This window comes from Mesoplodon bidens (genome assembly GCF_964165515.1).
Source record: "Mesoplodon bidens genome assembly, chromosome: 1".
NCBI classification, from domain to species: domain Eukaryota; kingdom Metazoa; phylum Chordata; class Mammalia; order Artiodactyla; family Ziphiidae; genus Mesoplodon; species Mesoplodon bidens.
In genome coordinates, this window is record NC_138176.1 from 169,966,925 (window position 1) to 169,984,675 (window position 17,751).

Genomic DNA, 17,751 nt, shown 5'->3' on the forward strand with positions numbered 1-17,751 from the left:
AGGCACAATTAAGTTCTTAAATACTCTTAGTGAAGAGGCTTGTTTTCAATGATTACTTGTTTCAGAGTATTAGAAGAATATTGAAAAGATGAATTCATTTTTATTTTTTCAAGGGAAGAGAGATTAGATTGAGAACTCGGTAGTAATCTTTTTAAAAAAGATACTAATGACTACAGAGGAAGACTAGCATTTAGAAAGTATATTATTTCTAAAAAAGAAAATATTATGTTTTTTATTATCCAGTTCAGTATTAAGCCACGTTACATACTGTTCTTGAAAATTACTTCTTAGTCACATGGCTCTTCTTTAGAATTTTTTTTTTTCAAAACTCACCTTTCGCAGAAAGCCTTTCCTTGAAAATCTATCACTAAATGTTCCATTGCACTATTATATCAGTATGAATAACAGCAAATTGAATGTAGAAAAAAGTTGCTATGTCTCATTACCACTGTAGCTATGGTGTCATTTTTACTACCTGATATTTCTATGACTTGAAATTTTTTTTTTTTAGCCACACTGCACGGCTTGCGGGATCTTAGTTCCCCGATCAGGGGATCGAACCTGGGCCCTGGCAGTGAAAGCGCCGAGTCCCAACCACTGGACTTCCAGGGAATTCCCAAAATTTTAATTTAAGTAAAATCACTACGCAGGTGTCCCTTTCTCTTTAAGCTATTTATGCTTATACACTGTTGACATTTATTAACTTCACTTGGGCATACTAATATTTTGTGAGAGCTTTTATCCACAGCGTTGGAAGCAATCACATCATTCTTGAGAATCATGTAAAATAGGCAGCTTGTTAGAGGAGCAAATGTACAACTTTCTGGAGAATTTCACTTGGAAAATAAAAGCAAGATGTTGTGGAAAAGGCTTCTGTGAGAAGAGAGTTGATAGAAATAACATATATACTCACATATGTATATATTAATTAAGGATTGGAAGATAAAGCTAAGGAAATCTCTGGCAAAGTGGAGAGATAGAAAATATGAGGGAAGAATCTGACAAAGAGGATCCTCAGCCAGTGCAAAAGTTAACTGTTAGGGTTCTAAAAGGAGAAAACAGACCTTGGAGTCTTGAAGTTTGATGAAAGAGCCTCTGGACTGGTAGTGCTCCCAGGTACTTGGCAATAGTAAAGAAAAATCCTTTCTGGAAGAAAATCCTATCACCCTCTGCCTAAAAATATTCTTCCAAGGAACTTTTGCCCCCAAAACAGCCAACACACAAAGATAACTAGGCATATGAGGAAACCAGTCACCATAAGCAGACAGACATCCAGAACTCATAAAGACATGAAATACTAGAATTATCAGACTTAGGCTAAAAACAACTTTTTTATCAGGTAATTGGGAACTATTGCAAAGAAAAAGTGATGTAGCAGTTTTGAAAAGAACCAAGTAGAAATGCTAGAACTGTAAAAATGCAATAACTGAACTTAAGAGCTCAGTGGATGGGTTTAGCAGCAAGTTAGCAAATTAGATAGAGCTGCAGAGGGAAGTAGTGATGTGGAAATTGTCAGAAGAAATTATCCAACATGTTGCATGGGCAGAGGGGAAAGGTAAAAATTACAGATGAGAGAAGAAGAGACATATAGGATAGAGTGAGAAGATCTAATATACATTTAATTGGAGTCCCAGAAGGAGAGGAGAGAGAGAATGGGCCAGAGCTGATGAAAGACATCAACCTACACATTAAAGAAGCCAAATGAATTCCAAACAGTTTTGTTGAGTGAGCCTGTATTGCACTTTTCTTTTCTACAACTTGTGACTGAATCATGGACTGCTTAGGCCCCAGCACTTTTTTAAATGAATGTCCAGAGTTTGTTGGCAGTATCCACATTACAAAGAACAAAAACCAGGAAATCAGTGAAAGAATGCTTTTCTTAAAGTAGGTTATAAAAAAAAAAGAAAGAAGGGTAAAAGGTATCCAGGAATTCCCTTTACTATTTTTGTAACTTTTCTGAAAGACTAAAACTACATCAATGTAAAAAATAATTAAAAAAAAAAAAAGAAGATGGAAAGACAGACATGCTCTTGGGAGGGGAATAGGACACTAACCATTTGTTACGGTTGTGGGTTTTTTAATAACCATCTTCCAAAAAAGTTTGTTGAAGTCTTTCATATGTTTTGTTCCAGCGTTTAGGACAGATGTAACTTCTGTTAATTCCTGATCTTACTACAAAATTTGGCCCATTTGATTTCAAGGGGTATAAGAATTTAATGTAAGGAACAACTTCCTGATTAGGATGTTTCATATTGAGCAAGCTACTAATAAGGTAGCTGCATCTTTCACTAGAATGTTTTTTGTTTTGTTTTATTTAAGAAAATAGAGTCCATTTCTCTTTAAAGCCATTCTTCCCACCAACATCCTTTTCAAACTATTTCATTTAATTCCATGAAACCTATCTGTCAGCTCTGTCATTACACTGAAACCGCACTGTAAAAAGGCACCAGTAGCCCCCTTTTGTCCAGTGCCTTAACCTACTTTAATTTTTTCCCAGTAACCACATGGAGAGCTTTAAGCCCTTTTCTCTTTCAAATGTTCTCTTCTCTTGGCTTCAGTGGCAGTTTTTTCCTTTTTCTGGTTCTACTTTTTTTAAAAAATTCACTGCCTTGTATGACTACTTCCTAAAGTTTTGTCCTTATCTCTCTGTTTTTCTTTTACTGCAGTCTTGTTCTATCCAAATCCTACTCATTCTTCAAAGTCCAGTACAGGTGTTACCTCCTCCATAATGGTAAGGACCATCCCAGTCTATGGCATGCTTCCACCTCTCAATGCCTTTCCTCCTCTCCTTACTTTGTGCAGACACCATTCACGTGCCTCTCAGTGCTTGGCAATGTCTCTTGTGCCTGGCAAGCATTTCGGAAGCTTTTTCTGGATCGGCTAACTAAAACTGTTTTCCGTAGAAATCAGAAATCTATAAATTTCTATAGAATCTTCCTTTGGCAGAAGAAAAGAAAAAGATTTTGTTTGACAAAGGGGATATTTTTTGCCCCTTACTTGAAATTGTAACTCTCAGAGCAGTGTCCTGCAAGCTATGGTCTAAGGACCAAATTTGGCCTGTCCCCTGTTTTGTTGTATGGCCCTCAAACTATGAATGGTGTTTATATTTTTTTAATGGTTGAAAAAAAATAAAGAATAATTTATGACATGTAAAAATTATATGAAATTCAAATATCAGGGTCTCTAAATAAAATTTTATTGGAACACAGCTGTCCTTATTTGTTTATGCACTGATTGCTTTTGTGCCACAGTGCCAAAGTTAAGTAGTTGTGACGAACAACATATGACCACCTGACCCTTTATGGAAAAAGTTTGCTGACCACTGTCTTAAAGATTAGTGTTTAGTTGAATTTTTTTATTCACCCAGTGCCCTTTCTGCTTTATGATTAGATATGATGCTTGTATTTAATAGACTTTCAAGATATTTATGTCATAAATATTTAGTTAACAGCAGTCAGTCCTATTGAATTTTCGTTTACTTAACTCTTTTCTAGCAAATGTTTCTTTTTAAAAATTAGTTTACTAAATTCAAGAAAAGAGAGCCCCAAGTCAAATATACCTGTAATTCATACTCACAATCCTTCATTAATAAGTGAAGTTCATTTTTCAGTTAATGTTTTTTTTTTTTTTTTTTGGCGGTACGCGGGCCTCACTGCTGTGGCCTCTCCCGTTGCGGAGCACAGGCTCCAGACGTGCAGGCTCAGCAGCCATGGCTCACGGGCCCAGCCGCTCTGCGGCATGTGGGATCTTCCCGGACCAGGGCACGAACCCGTGTCCCCTGCATCGGCAGGCGGACTCTCAACCACTGTGCCACCAGGGAAGCCCTGCCTCCATTCTTGATGATTACAAAACAAAACTTGAGCAAATGGGAGATGCAGGAAATCATTAGGGGCTTTTCATATTTTGCTAGTAATAGAAATAATGTATTATATGTTAAAAATCTGAAAGAATTCTGACAGGTGATTGATTGAGCAATTTCTTAGAGCATCAGATATATAAGGAAAAGTGCAGTTTGAAATGCTTCAGTTTGGTTTGGTACTATCTTGTTTTAGATTATTGGGTTGGGGGCAGGGGGAAGATTCACATCCAAGCAGTATTTCACCAGAACTTATCCTCTGAATTTGTTTTATGTGTCACTTTACCTGGAAAGTGAAATCTTAAAACACTGATGAGAGCAACTAAAGATATGACTGTCAGTGAGGCACAACCATCGTTAAAATGAAACTGGAAAATGAGCAGTTGGCTGATTTTTGACAGAGCCAACATCTGTTCTAGAAAGATGCACCCTCCCTGGTCTGTTGCTCTGTTCATACAAGATTTTTTTTTTTCTCCCTTCATTCTCTTTTGAATTTATGTTTATTGGTTATTCATCTTTGCAGTGGTACTGGGATACTTCATGCCTTGACTTGGCTTAGGCAGGGAATGATGGGTTTGGAAAGTCTAACCTAACACAAAGACAAGAAATAGGCAAAGGCAATAAGAGTAAAAAAGAATTATGAGATTAAAATTACTTTTCTTAAAATCATTTCTGGTTTTTATCAGGATGAAAAGTATTTTATTGAATACCTGCTGAAGATAAAACACTAAGCACATGCTTGGTGCATTTGTGGGGGATGGGGATAAATATTCTATTGTTTGGTCCCTCTGATCCCATTCCTATGAACTCTTTTGACAAGGTGCCTGTTATTATTGTGGGGAATATTTATTTCTATTATATATTCATTTGTAGGGGTCTAGTATATCATTTTGGGTGTAGTGCACAAGTGAAGGGAGTTGGGTTATGGTTCACTTCGGTCTATTTTTTTTTTAAGTTGTGGTAAAATATATGTAACATAAGATTTACCATTTTAACCACTTTAAGTGTATAATTCAGTGTCATTAATAAGCATGTTCACATTGTTGTATAACCATCACCACCATCCATCTGCAGAACTTTTTCACCATACCAAATTGAAACTGTGTACCCATTAAACAATAACTCTTCATTCTCCCCTCCCCTCTGCCCTTGGCAACCATAATTCTACTTTCTGTCTCTATGAATTTGGCTCTATAGGTACCACATATAAGTGGAATTATACAGTATTTACCTTGATTCTGGCTTCAGTTACATAATGTTTCCAAGTTTCATACACATTGTAGCATGTATCAGGATTTAGTTTCTTTTTAAGACTGAATAATATTCCATTGTATGTATATATTCCATTGTGTTTTTTTAGCTACAGTGTAAACACACCAGTGACCAAATATAAATCTGCACCTAGAGATGGTGACAGGCACTGTCTTCTTTGAGACAGCCTATTGTTTAGAGACCAGACCAAATGAAACCGTATTAGATTAGGTGGCTTGGTGCCAGCAATGTCTTAAGTGTTATTCCAAATGTTAGAGGACATTGTGGAAAGAGAAAAGAAATGAGAGTGAAGTTCACCATGTGATGAAGCTGTGACGATTTCTTAAGAAATCATGTCCTCTTTCCCTTATCTCAATGGTGAAACAGCTTTAGAACTAATGCTCATAGATGAACATTATTATTACAAAATAAAAGTAGAAAAACAAGATGTAAGTCAACCAGAATTCCAATTCAAAGTTTGTGCTCTCGGGCTTCCCTGGTGGCACAGTGGTTGAGAGTCCACCTGCCGATGCAGGGGACGCGGGTTTATGCCCCGGTCCGGGAGGATCCCACATGCCGCGGAGCGGCTGGGCCCGTGAGCCATGGCCGCTGAGCCTGCACGTTCGGAGCCTGTGCTCTGCAGCGGGAGAGGCCACAACAGTGAGAGGCCCGCGTACCACAAAAAAAAAAAAAGTTTGCGTTCTCAGTTATAGGTTAAAACATTGATACCAGTTTGTTAAATTGTAGAGGTTTTGCAACTCCTAAGGTGTGTGTGGGGATGATAACCCTATCCCTCTTCCAAGGCCTTTTGTCTGACATTTAGCCCACACCTTTGCAGAGGGGAGGGAGGCCATCCGGAATGGATTACAGACAAGTAAGTAAGTGTGTGTCATAATAGATAATGTTCCAGTGGTGCTACTGAAGGCAGGTTTCCTATGGTCCTGACAGAGGACAAAATAAATATTTCACGTCTTGTTGTCTAATAAGATAAGATGAGTTAGTTGAAAATCTAAGATAACATGTGGCAACCTCTCTCTCACCTTCCAAGGAAGCATTTCAAACAGCTATTTTTTGGACAGCTCTTATTTATATGTATATATGCTCTTGCAGGTGTCTAATGTTGCCAAGGGACATCTAATTTGCTCTTTAACTTTTCTTGTTGCTGCTCTCCTGTTGGAAAAGTTGGAGTGGAGGTGGGTGCACCTGATGACCTTTCCTCTTTTCTCACTGTTCTTTTTCTGAATCTGTCACTTGGCACACTAGTCAGCCTCTTTGTGCCCCGCCTCCCTAAAGCCATTTGCCTAGAGACCCCCAGGCTGAGCAGAAATCATCTCTGCTCCTTTCTGCTGACTTGCACTTCCTTTCTCATATATAATACAAAGATCAAACACTTACCTTCTGTTGCTATTGTTTGAGGGACAATTATGAGTAATCCCTGAGGGAAGATGACCAAACAAAGTACGAGTGGTAACAGATTTGAATGAGCATTAAGCAGCCTCCTTCTAAGGGAAAGAATTTATCTGCGGAAACGTTACCTAGATTTGTTCTGAGAGGGCATCTGCCCTTAGGGTTGGTAGTCACAGGCTTAGGACATTGAAGAGACCCTGCTAGCCAGCAGCCACCTGGGGCAGTTTTTCCCTGGTGAAGCAGTAATATCCATGCCTGAAGGCAGGGCTTTCTCTGGAAGAAATTTTGCAGCAAACTCAACTCCCAGCGGCTCATCTCTGATGCTAATTCTACCTGCTGCTGTGGAAACCAGCAGAGCGTGCTGCTGTGTGCTGAGATGAGGTCTGGGTTCTTCAGCCATGTCAGCACAGCCTCTTCTCTCCTGCGTCCTACCTCCACCCACACTTTTTTATTGCTACTTTTTAAAACTGAAGGACTCTGCAGGGAGGGGAAGTCCTTTGGCATTTTGAGTATTGAGGTGCTCAGCAGAACTGCCTGGCATCCTGTTTGTATATAGCAGTTTTAATTCACTCTCTAATAGGTCATTTGGCCTTACCAGCAGAGTCTTAAACTTGATAATCCTCACGTCAGCAGTGAGGCTCAGGCCAAACATCCAAAAGTGCAACCCTGCGTAATTATTTGAAGGAGGTTTTAAAGCCTTCATTCCCTGGCTGTTTGGCTTCTGCCTGGCACCTCTTCAGGTCAGGCCTTTAACATTCCTCATGCTCTCTGCAGCTGAGAGAGGCAGGTGGTTTGGGAGAGCAGAATCAAAGAGGGAAGTTCATGTTCCCATTCTTTGTGAGCAGCTTGATAAACGTTCCTGTGCCACTGCAGTCACTGGGGAGACTTGGGCTCTGGTGACATGCAAGCTTTTTGGTACTGTTTTAATGGAGATGCTTTTATTCTGAAGTAGATGTTTCTATTCCATTCTTTAAAAATATAGCCCCGTGAAACCAGTTGATGACTGCAGAGACTGTAAGCTATCAGAGTTCCTTCTAGACCTTTTCTTTTTTTCTTTTAAGGAAGCTGCTTTTTGTCCTGTAATGATGCATTGGACGTTATAGTTGGTGAGTGACAATAATAGAGCTCAAAATTCCATCTGATAATTTATCTTCCTGTAACTGCAGAATATCCTTGTAAGGTATTGTCCCTGTTTAAAGATGGAGAAATTGAGGGAGAGAGTAGCTCTGTGGTTATTGATAGGAAAGCATTGCAGTCTAGTTTGCCCTAAGAACTGTTTTGATCTCTCTTCAATAGAAAAGAAGTTTCTACCTTTGGTTTCCAGGTGAAGTTGGGTATGTTTGTGTATGCGTAGAGGGACATGGCTTACCTTAGTGTGAATAGGCTCCATTGTGTTCTTTTGTGATGATTTAGAAAGAATCAGTGTGAGTGCAGCCTGTATAAATATTTTTCAAGTAGATGGAAGGTGTTTTTGACCTGATGTGTTAGATACCATTTTCCTTCTTGTCTCTTCACATCTCTCATATTTACTCTCTTCAGGAGTAATCTTGCACGTAGCCAGAAGAAAAATGCAAGGTACGGGAAGGCTTGAGAATTTGAATTGCCTGGTACCTTGGCAGAAACTCAGAATCATTTTTTTAGATTTGGGGAATTTTAACAAACAAAACTTACCTGTGGGACAAGAAAAAACTTACTTGTGATCCTAATTCTAAGTGACATTGGCAGTATGACCTATGAAGAGTTGTGATAGTTTTCAAATCTATTATATTTTCAGTCTGTTGTCCATATCTTTCTGTTTACTACCTAAAGTCTTATCATTTTTGTACCTGGAGGTACAATTTCGTGAAGAATGCTTGTGAAATATACCATTATTTGTTTCGTTGTTTTTCAGTTAGAATCTTCCAAGGGCTGTGATTATAGTTTTTTCACATTACTTGTCTTTCTTGGCCACAAAACCAAGTGGACACTTCCTTTGCTGTCTGATTGCATATGCATAGCCCAAGGATGGGACTTCTTCCCCACTTGGCATTCTTTGATACAGATTTGTTATTCAGATTGTGAGACAAATGCACACTGCCATGTGGACATGGCCTTCTACTGGCCTGTGTTCTAGGCCTGGTCCCAGGAACTCTTAAATTTATATCACAATGTTAGTGGTCCTAGCCTGTCTCTGTTTCTTATCTTTTAAATGGGGATAATGCTGAGCTCTGGTTTATGTCACAGTGATTTTTTGAAGGGTTAATGAGCTGGGCTTTGTGAGATACTTCTTAGATCCTTAGATAAAAGGTGTTATTTAGCCTCAGCAAGGCTTCCTGTGGGAGTGCCTTCCAAAGAGCTCAAAGTGCTTGTCAGACTGTCTTCCATTCATCCTCATACCATCCCTGGTAGGGAGGTAGGTGGGGGAGCATTATTATTAAGTACAAAGTAGTGTTATTACTGTTACTTTTATCTGTAAACAGGGGGCAATTGTGAGAAATAGAAGTTGGTAAAACAGATTATAGAAGGAAAACACTGGGAAAACTTCAAAGTAGTGTGCTTTTGCCATTCCTGTTTACTTTAGGTTTCAGAAGTCTAATTGCCATACATGAAAACAATAGAAATCATCCCTTCTTGGGGGAGAAACAGGACCCGCTGCATCCTTCTAAATCCTTGCATTAATTGAACACCAGTACTTATTTTCATTTGTACCAGATTATGTACTAAGGGTTAGTTTAACTTGCACATGCCAGGAATGACTATAAATTTCATAGGACTTAACTTTTTTTTTTTTTTTTTTTTGTGGTATGCGGGCCTCTCACTGCTGTGGCCTCTCCCGTTGCGGAGCACAGGCTCCGGACGCGCAGGCTCATCGGCCATGGCTCACGGGCCCAGCTGCTCTGCGGCATGTGGGATCTTCCCGGACCGGGGTGCGAACCCGTGTCCCCTGCATAGGCAGGCGGACTCTCAACCACTGCGCCACCAGGGAAGCCCAGGACTTAGCATTTAAAAAAAATTGTATAAGGATCTCCCTGGTGGTGCAGTGGTTAAGAATCTGCCTACCGATGCAGGGGACATGGGTTCGATCCCTGGTCCGGGAAGATCCAACATGCCACGGAACAACTAAGTGCGTGCGCCACAGCTACTGAGCCTGTGCTCTAGAGCCCGTGAGCCACAACTACTGAAGCCCACGCGCCTAGAGCCCGTGTTCTGCAAGAAGAGAAGCCACCGCAATGAGAAGCCCGTGCACCACAATGAAGAGTAGCCCCTGCTCACTGCAGCTAGAGAAAGCCTGCGCATGGCAATGAAGACCCAGCGCAGCCAAAAATAAATAAATTAAAAAAAAAAACTATAGTTGATTTACTATATTATATTAGTTTCAGGTGTACAGCAGAGTGATTCAGTATTTTTATAGATGATGCTCCATTTAAAGTTATTTTAGGACTTCCCTGGTGGTCCAGTGGTTGAGACTCCATGCTTACACTGCAGGGGGTGTGGATTTGATCCCTGGTGGGGGAACTAAGATCCCGCATGCCACATGGTGCGGCCAAAAAAAAAAAAAAATTATTTCAAAGTAATGGCTGTAATTCCCTATGCTGTACAGTATATCCTGTTGCTTATCTTTTTTTTTTTGCGGTACGCGGGCCTCCCACTGTTGTGGCCTCTCCCGTTGCGGAGCACAGGCTCCGGACACGCAGGCTCAGCGGCCATGGCCCACGGGCCCAGCCACTCCGCGCCATGTGGGATCTTCCCGGACCGGGGCACGAACCCGTGTCCCCTGCATCGGCAGGCGGACTCTCAACCACTGCGCCACCAGGGAAGCCCTGCTTATCTATTTTATACATAGTATTTTGTGTCTCTTAATCTCATACCCCTATCTTGTCCCTCCCCCCTTCCCTCTCCTCACTGGTGTCCACTAGTTTGTTTTCTATATCTGTGAGTCTTTCTGTTTTGCTATATACATTCATTTCTTTTATTTTTTAGATTTTACATATAAGTGATAACATACAGTATTTGTCTTTTTCTGTCTGACTTATTTAACTAAGCATAATACTCTCTAGGTCCATCCACATTGTTGCAAATGACAGAATTTCGTTCTTTTTTATGGCACAGTAATACTCCTGTATATACCCACCCCCCACACACAAATATATGTATATACCACATTCTTTATTCATTCATCTGCTGATAGATACTGAGTTTGCTTCCATATCTTGGCTATGATGTAATAGTGCTGCTATGAACATTAAGGTACATGTATCTTTCTGAATTAGTGTTTTTAAATTTTGGAGGGATATATATCCAGGAGTAAAATGGCTGGATCATATGGTAACTCTATTTTAGTTTTATAAGGAACCTCCATACTGTTTTCTGTAGTGGCTGCACCAGTTTACAGGGGGGTCCCCTTGTGTGGGGGGGTCCCTTTTCTCCACATCCTCACCAGCATTTGTTATTTGTAGACTTTTTGATGATAGCCATTCTGACAAGTGTGAGGTGTTATCTCATTGTTGTTTTGATTTGCATTTGCCTGATAATTAATGTTGTTGAACATCTTTTCATGTGCCTTTTAGCCATCTGTATGTCTTTGGAAAAATGTCTGTTCAGGTCTTCTGCCCATTTTTTAATTGGGTTGTTTTTTTGTTATTGAATTGTATGAGCTGTTTGTATATTTTGGCTATTAACCCCTTGTCAGCCATATCATTTGCAAATATTTTCTCCCATTCATTAGGTTGTCTTTTCATTTTGTCACTGGTTTCCTTTGCTGTGCAAGAGCTCTTAAATTTAATTAGATCCCATTCGTTCATTTTTGCTTTTATTTCTTTTGCCAGGACTTAACATATTTTGAATCTTCATTTTAGACTTCAAAACTGAATTTCCTCTTTTTGAAGTCAAATCAGATAGCAAATAGTTCACTGAGGCCACCCAGCACAAGAAATAGATTTTCTTAAAGGAGAGATCTTTGAAGAGAGTGACCACTACTTTGTCTAAGATTGAAGAAAGAGAGCGAGCCTCATTTGGGAAGCCCAATGGACAGGGATCCCCAACATGTCTGTCATTATGCTGTTGAGGATTGGCCATTCATTCGGTTTTGTAGCTTGAGGTCACAGATATTAGGAGGTTCCTCTTTACTCTCCTCCCCACCTCTCGCTGAGATTTTGAGGCTCATCTTTGCAGCCTAGTCACATGTGGAATTATTTCTGGTCTTCTGTGGTTGTGTCATAGGGCCTGAGAGGAGGGAGTAGAAGGTCTGAAATGAATGCAAGGGAAAATGACCACAGTTAGCCCTTAAATCTTGCTTTTTGTTTTCTTTCAGTGTATACCACTACACTACCAGAAATCAATAATTTCTTCTGTGTTCTCCCTAGGAAACAAACATGTACAAACTAAAAATGGTAGGCTTCACAGATCATGTGAGCAAGGGACAGCAGGATGGTTAGATCTTTGTCTTGAGATTCTGTCAAGGAAGCCTTTGGTTTTGACCAAAAACCTTTCATCTTGGTGGTCCACATTTGTCTCTTTACTTGGTAATAGGAAAACTTTAATTTTCTGAAGATAACTGTGAGTAGTCAATAAAGGATAGCAGCTGTATGCTTAACAGTTTTCAAATGTCATACTTACACTTACTTGGGTTTTAGATTTTCTTTAATTGTCCAAATCAGTACTTATTACTTACAAGTGATATCACAAATATTGGCAGTCTTAAATTCTATGTTTGTTTCCTTATCAAATATTTGTAGTTTTGTGCAGCTGTTCATTGTTTTGTTCCTTTACGACAGGCTTTAAAAAATGCTGGCTTCCAACATAACAGGGCTCTGTGTGTGTGTCAGAGAGAAATGTTTTCAGAAAGAAAAAGGTTTAGGTTTCAAAATCCCCAAGGAATTGTTATAAAACAACAGTGAGGGAAAAAAACTCAATATGATTTAAGTACCTTGCCATGGTTCTTTTTTAATTTAAATTTTTCCTGTTAGGTCTTTTATTTTTTAAACAATAGACCACTTTGCTCTTCTTGAACTACTTTAGCCTATAAAGAGCAACCAAGTTTCTTTTTTCTTTTTTTAAACTTGTAGTTTAAGCTTTTTCCTCTTCTCCATTCAGGTACCTAATTAAATGGAGCCATTTAGTTGATTTGTGCTTATTTTCATCCAGAATTCAATTAAAATTCTTCTAGCTGAACTATAGCCATCTGATTCTTAAACGAGGTCCAGGATGAGAAGTGACAATGAAAGTAGGAATAACAAGGAAAAAATATGTTCATTTCAGTCTTTGGGAGTTTTGTGAGTCAAGCTTAATCTCTGTGGTTTAACAGGGCCAGGTTTTAAGGGGCATCACCCACAAGGAGAGGCTGTAGAGTACAGAGGTTAAAGAGTTCAGACTTCAGAGTTAAGCTACCTGGGTTTGAATCTTTTTTTTTTTTTTTAATTGAAGTATAGTTGATGTACAGTGTTGTGTTACTTTCAGGTGTACAGCAAAGTGATTCAGTTATACATACATATATTTTTTTTTTCAGATTCTTTTCTCATGTAGGTTATCACACAATATCGAATGTAGTTCCCTGTGCTATACAGTAGGTCCTTGTTGGCTATCTATTTTGTGTATAATAGTGTATATATGTTAATCCCAATCTCCTAATTTATTCCTCCCCCCCTTTCCCCTTTGGTAATCATAAATTTGTTTTCTATGTCTGTGGGTCTCTTTCTGTTTTGTATATAAGTTCTGGGTTTGAATCTTAATTTCTTTTTTTTTTTTTCTTTTCCAGCTTTATGAATGTCAATTTTCCACTGTTTACTCGCTGTGTATTCTTGGACAAGTTACTTTAGCCTTTTAAATTTCAGGTTCAACCCTAAAATGAGGGTTAATAATGGTATCTGCTTCTTGGGGTTGTGAGGAGGCAGTCAGATAATCACATAGAGCCCAAAGTATAATGCCTGGCATACATGCTTGCTCAGTAAACTTTAGCTCTTATGATCTTTACTTCTTTAGTGTTGTTGTCAACATATATACTTGTTGTTCACCTTGATTTTTTAATATATAACAATATTGGCATTAGGTAACTTTGTTTTAAAAATCTCTTATGATATATTTGAGTTTATAAAAATTTAAATTGACATGGTAAAAATCACCATAAGTAAAGTCAAAAGACAAATGACAAATTGGGGGAAAATATATTTGCAATTCATCACACAAAGAGTTCATTTCCCTAATACATAGAGAAATACTACTCAATTAAAAAAATAGACAGTTGTAAAGTTTTTATGGTGATGTGCTTCCACTTAACTGTGCTACGGATTTCATGTCTTCAGTATATATTCTCAGAGCATACCAGGCAAACCCTTGGTTGGAGAAGGGCTTGAGACACACAGCTAAAGATACAGAATGAGTGTGTAAACAGATCTGAATTTTTTTTGTTTTTCCCCATAAAATAGCTCCCACTCAGAAATGTTCTGTCACTATCAATGGTACCCTCACATATCCCTTTACCCTGTCATCCATGACTTTTCTCATCTTCTTTTTGTATCTCCTTCCTCTCATCCAGAAAATCACGGAGTCTGTTCTGTGTTTCATTCATAGTATTTCACATCTGCTTCAATCTTTGCAGGCCCACTACTACTATTTTTAGTCAATAGACACTCAGTATCTCACAGTTTAACTGCTACCCTGGTCTCCTTTTCTTTCTTCTCTTGTTCCTTTCTCCAGTCAGCACAATCAGTATGCCACACCCAGATTAATTTCCCTTGGTTTTCATCTTGGGCCAGCAGCTTACTCAGAAGCCTTCAGTGGTTCCCCACCGTCTAGAATGAAGTCTAACTTCTGAACCTGACCCTCAGGGCCCCCCTTAATCTGATTTTCCCTCCTTATGTCTCTATCCTCAGTCTTCTCACTGCTTCTTTTTAGGAACCCTCCATTACATCTAACCTGGTCTACTTGACCCTCCATACCCATTTCTGCCTTCATGCTGCCCTCCCTCCTCCTCTTCACTAAGTCTTACACTTGCTACAAGGCCCAGCTCAGTTTCTGACTCTTCCAGATGGCTTTTCTAGATGCCCCAGCCCTCTACATCCATTGTTTTCTCACCTCCCGCTGCATTTATTAATTGCCTATACCTCTCCTCCCACACTTAACCTTTGCCACCTATATTGTTTTAGGTAAACTTTAATTGAGTACATAATGCAGTAACTTTTCACAAGGTGAACACACCCGTGTCATCAACATGCCTCTCTTCTGACACATACCCCATCTCCCTAACCAGATGGCAGTTGCCTGGGAGACAACACCACATCATATGCCTCTTTACATGAAAATGCACAATATCAGGTGCTCAGTGACATTCTAGATCAGAAATTTGAGCTAAGACTAGGCTTTGACAAATAAAAAACACATAGAAATTTAAAGGAATATGTGAAATTTCCATTACTAATAACTATAAATTCTTTCTTCACAAGTAGTTACAGTTGAGGTTACATTAGAGGTAATACCATTGGGTAAGTCTTGTTCAAGGATTCCTAGGTGGTGATCTATAAATGAGATTTTTATATCCATCTAAACAAGACCATGTTATAGTTTTCTCTTTTCCTACACGAAGTACACAGACATCTCCAGCATTCGATTTTGTTGTCATTTTATCTAACAAATGCTTATTGATCATATGCATAGATACAGTTATAGCATATAGTGGGATTCAGCTTGGAAGAACATAAAAATTCTTTCTTCTGTAGAACTTATATTTTAACGAGTTACCAGAAATAATTGGCAGAACTAAAAGAGAATCTTAAGACTAAAGATAAAACAATGACTAAACAATAAAATAACTATGAAAAATTGTTACTAAATCATTAGAAACATAGAGAACAAGAACATGGGGACAGGAAAGGCTAAAATGAAGCTTGGCCTTACACTAAGGACTTTGGATAAGAAATCCATTTGATTATGATGTTATCAAAAGGTGTGGAAGAAGATGGCAGCCTATGAAGGTAGCATAAGGACAGGTTAAGAAGAGCAGAGAGATGTTGTAAACATCATAGGAAATATTTACTTTTCAGGAGTGCTTTACAGTTTACAAGGAAGGTACTTCGACTTGTTCATCTTATTGAGTCTTTACCCCTTATGATCTTGTCCCATGGGTGGTGTCATCTGTCCACAGCTACCCAGCTCCCACATGCCTGTCGTAAGTTTAGACTGACTTCAGTCTTTCCACCTGCTGCTCTTGTCTTAGAGGACCATGAGAATTTGTGTTCAGTCTTCTCTTAATCTGTGTAATTACTGCATTGAAATCATATCCCAGCTAACTTCATTATCACCGTATTTACTCTTTGCTTCAAACCTAAAGCATGAGAAATCTCCCTGGCAAATCATGCCGTCTGGAGGTTATAAGTATTTAAAAGGCAAAGTGAAGTCAGAGGTAAGTACTTTCCAGCTCCTAGCTGTGGTGTCTCCACCACTTGGAAGCATAGGTACAAAGAGAAGAACCATGGACTGCTAATCCCTAAAAACTAACTTGTTGAAAGTATTATGAGTTCCCTTTTAGTTTTGATTTGCCTTGTCTTTTATTGCCCCTTTGGTTATGTCTTCTTTGTACCTAGAAGCCTTCAGTTTGTAAAGCTGTAAATCTGTCACGTCTTGTTGGCATGGCTTTCACTTCAAATTAACGTTCAGCAAAGGGATTAGCCAATAAACATTTCGGGCTGTATTTTTTTACACAAAAGGGTGGATATGGTTTGAACAGGCTGCTGAAGCCAGGAAGAGAAGTTAATTGTGTAAATCAATGCAGGCAAGAGCTGAAAGAAAGACAAGACAATGCGGCACACAACCTCTAAATAGATCTTTGGGGTCAAGTTGATGTCATGTTGAAGAATCAGTATTTACTGGGCTTTATAAAGTTAGACTTTAAATGAACCCCAGGCATTTCCCTAGGCCATTAATTGCAGGAAGAGGAAAGGTGACAGTGGCTGAAGTCCATGGCTATAGAGATACTATAAAAATAAGTGAAGAGACAAGACAGTCACTTGCTAATGTGCAAAGGTCTCAGCTTTAGGTTCTACTCAAGCATTGCTGGTTGACGTACTGAAAGGCTTTCTCAGGATTGTGCTGACAAGAAAGAGCAACTCTTCCATCCTAACAGAAGAAGGTCAGCCCTTTACTCTTTGACACTCCTTATCTAAGCAGTGTGGCTTAATTTCCCTCGAATGAATTCTGATGTCATTTTGCATTCTGCCTTGTAAACGTGCTGATCACAAGAGCAGGTCTTTCTCAGAGTGTGGCTCATCCCTCCCTCTGACAAAGTTGAAAGCTTTTAAAATAAAGAATTGTAGTAAAGAGCATTTACTTCGGGATGTTGGCTTGAATCCAAAGTCTAATGAAAGGTTTTTGATAAATATTATCATTTGTACTTGTTATATCATTCAATAGAAGTGTTCCTCTGGCTGTTTTGTGTGCGAAAGTGTTCTGTACTCCTCGCTGGGTTATCAGAATTATTTGTAGGGCAGGAACCTTATCTTCTGTTTATTTTAGTCAGTGTTTCTAATAAATGTTGTTGACGAGGTGGGGGAATATATTATATCAAATTTTATCCCGGCTGTAACAAAACTAACATCCTGCATGGTCAGTAACTGAAAGTCATAGAAGCAGCTTTGTTAGGCCCTGTGGATCAGGGTATGGCCCTAGGATGTTTGTTACAAGTTCCTGGTCATATCTGCTCAATAGATACATTTTGGAGTTGACTTCTCAGACCTCTTTCTCTAGTGCATTTTGTCAGAGGAGGCCTTTCAATTAATCAACGAAGAGCTGCTGTTCTTTGCTCACTCCCGCTTCTGTCCCTCCTGTCCAGGATCATTTTTCAGAATAAGTACTGAAAAGAAAGCACAGGAGGTTTGTCGGGATTGTTGTGGTGTTTTTACAAGAGAATCTGATGTTTAATGTTTTCATCTATGATTTTCTTTGGATATTCACTCTGAGTTTTTATTCTTCCTTTTCAGCTATTTGAGGACTTCTCCTTTGGTACCCTAAAGCTCAATTCAATTCACATCTCTCAGAGATTCACAGTAGACAGCTTTGGAAACTATGCCTCCTGTGGACAAATTGACTTCTCCTGAGGTGGATCTTGGGAAACACTGGAAATTAAACATCCTCACAAGGTGCTGAGTGAAAGTATCATCATTTTAATTGCCAAGGAGGGATGTGGAAATTTGGGTGATAACTTTCCTGGGTGATTCCCCAAGGATACCATGGTGTCTAATGGTGGTCCACAGTCATCGCACTGTCAGCGA

The 17,751-nt window shown here is 39.1% G+C and overlaps 1 protein-coding gene across 2 annotated transcripts in view; it reads left to right on the forward strand.

The window, feature by feature from the left end:
* ASCC1 (activating signal cointegrator 1 complex subunit 1) overlaps positions 1-17,751 on the forward strand; it is an 86,654-nt gene that overhangs the window by 67,198 nt on the left and 1,705 nt on the right. For both annotated transcript variants that reach the window (XM_081224239.1, XM_081224238.1), the window contains exon 10: positions 17,461-17,619. In XM_081224239.1, the coding sequence (XP_081080365.1) occupies positions 17,461-17,577 (117 nt within the window). In that variant the 3' untranslated portion in view covers positions 17,578-17,619. The remainder of the gene's footprint in view (positions 1-17,460; positions 17,620-17,751) is intronic.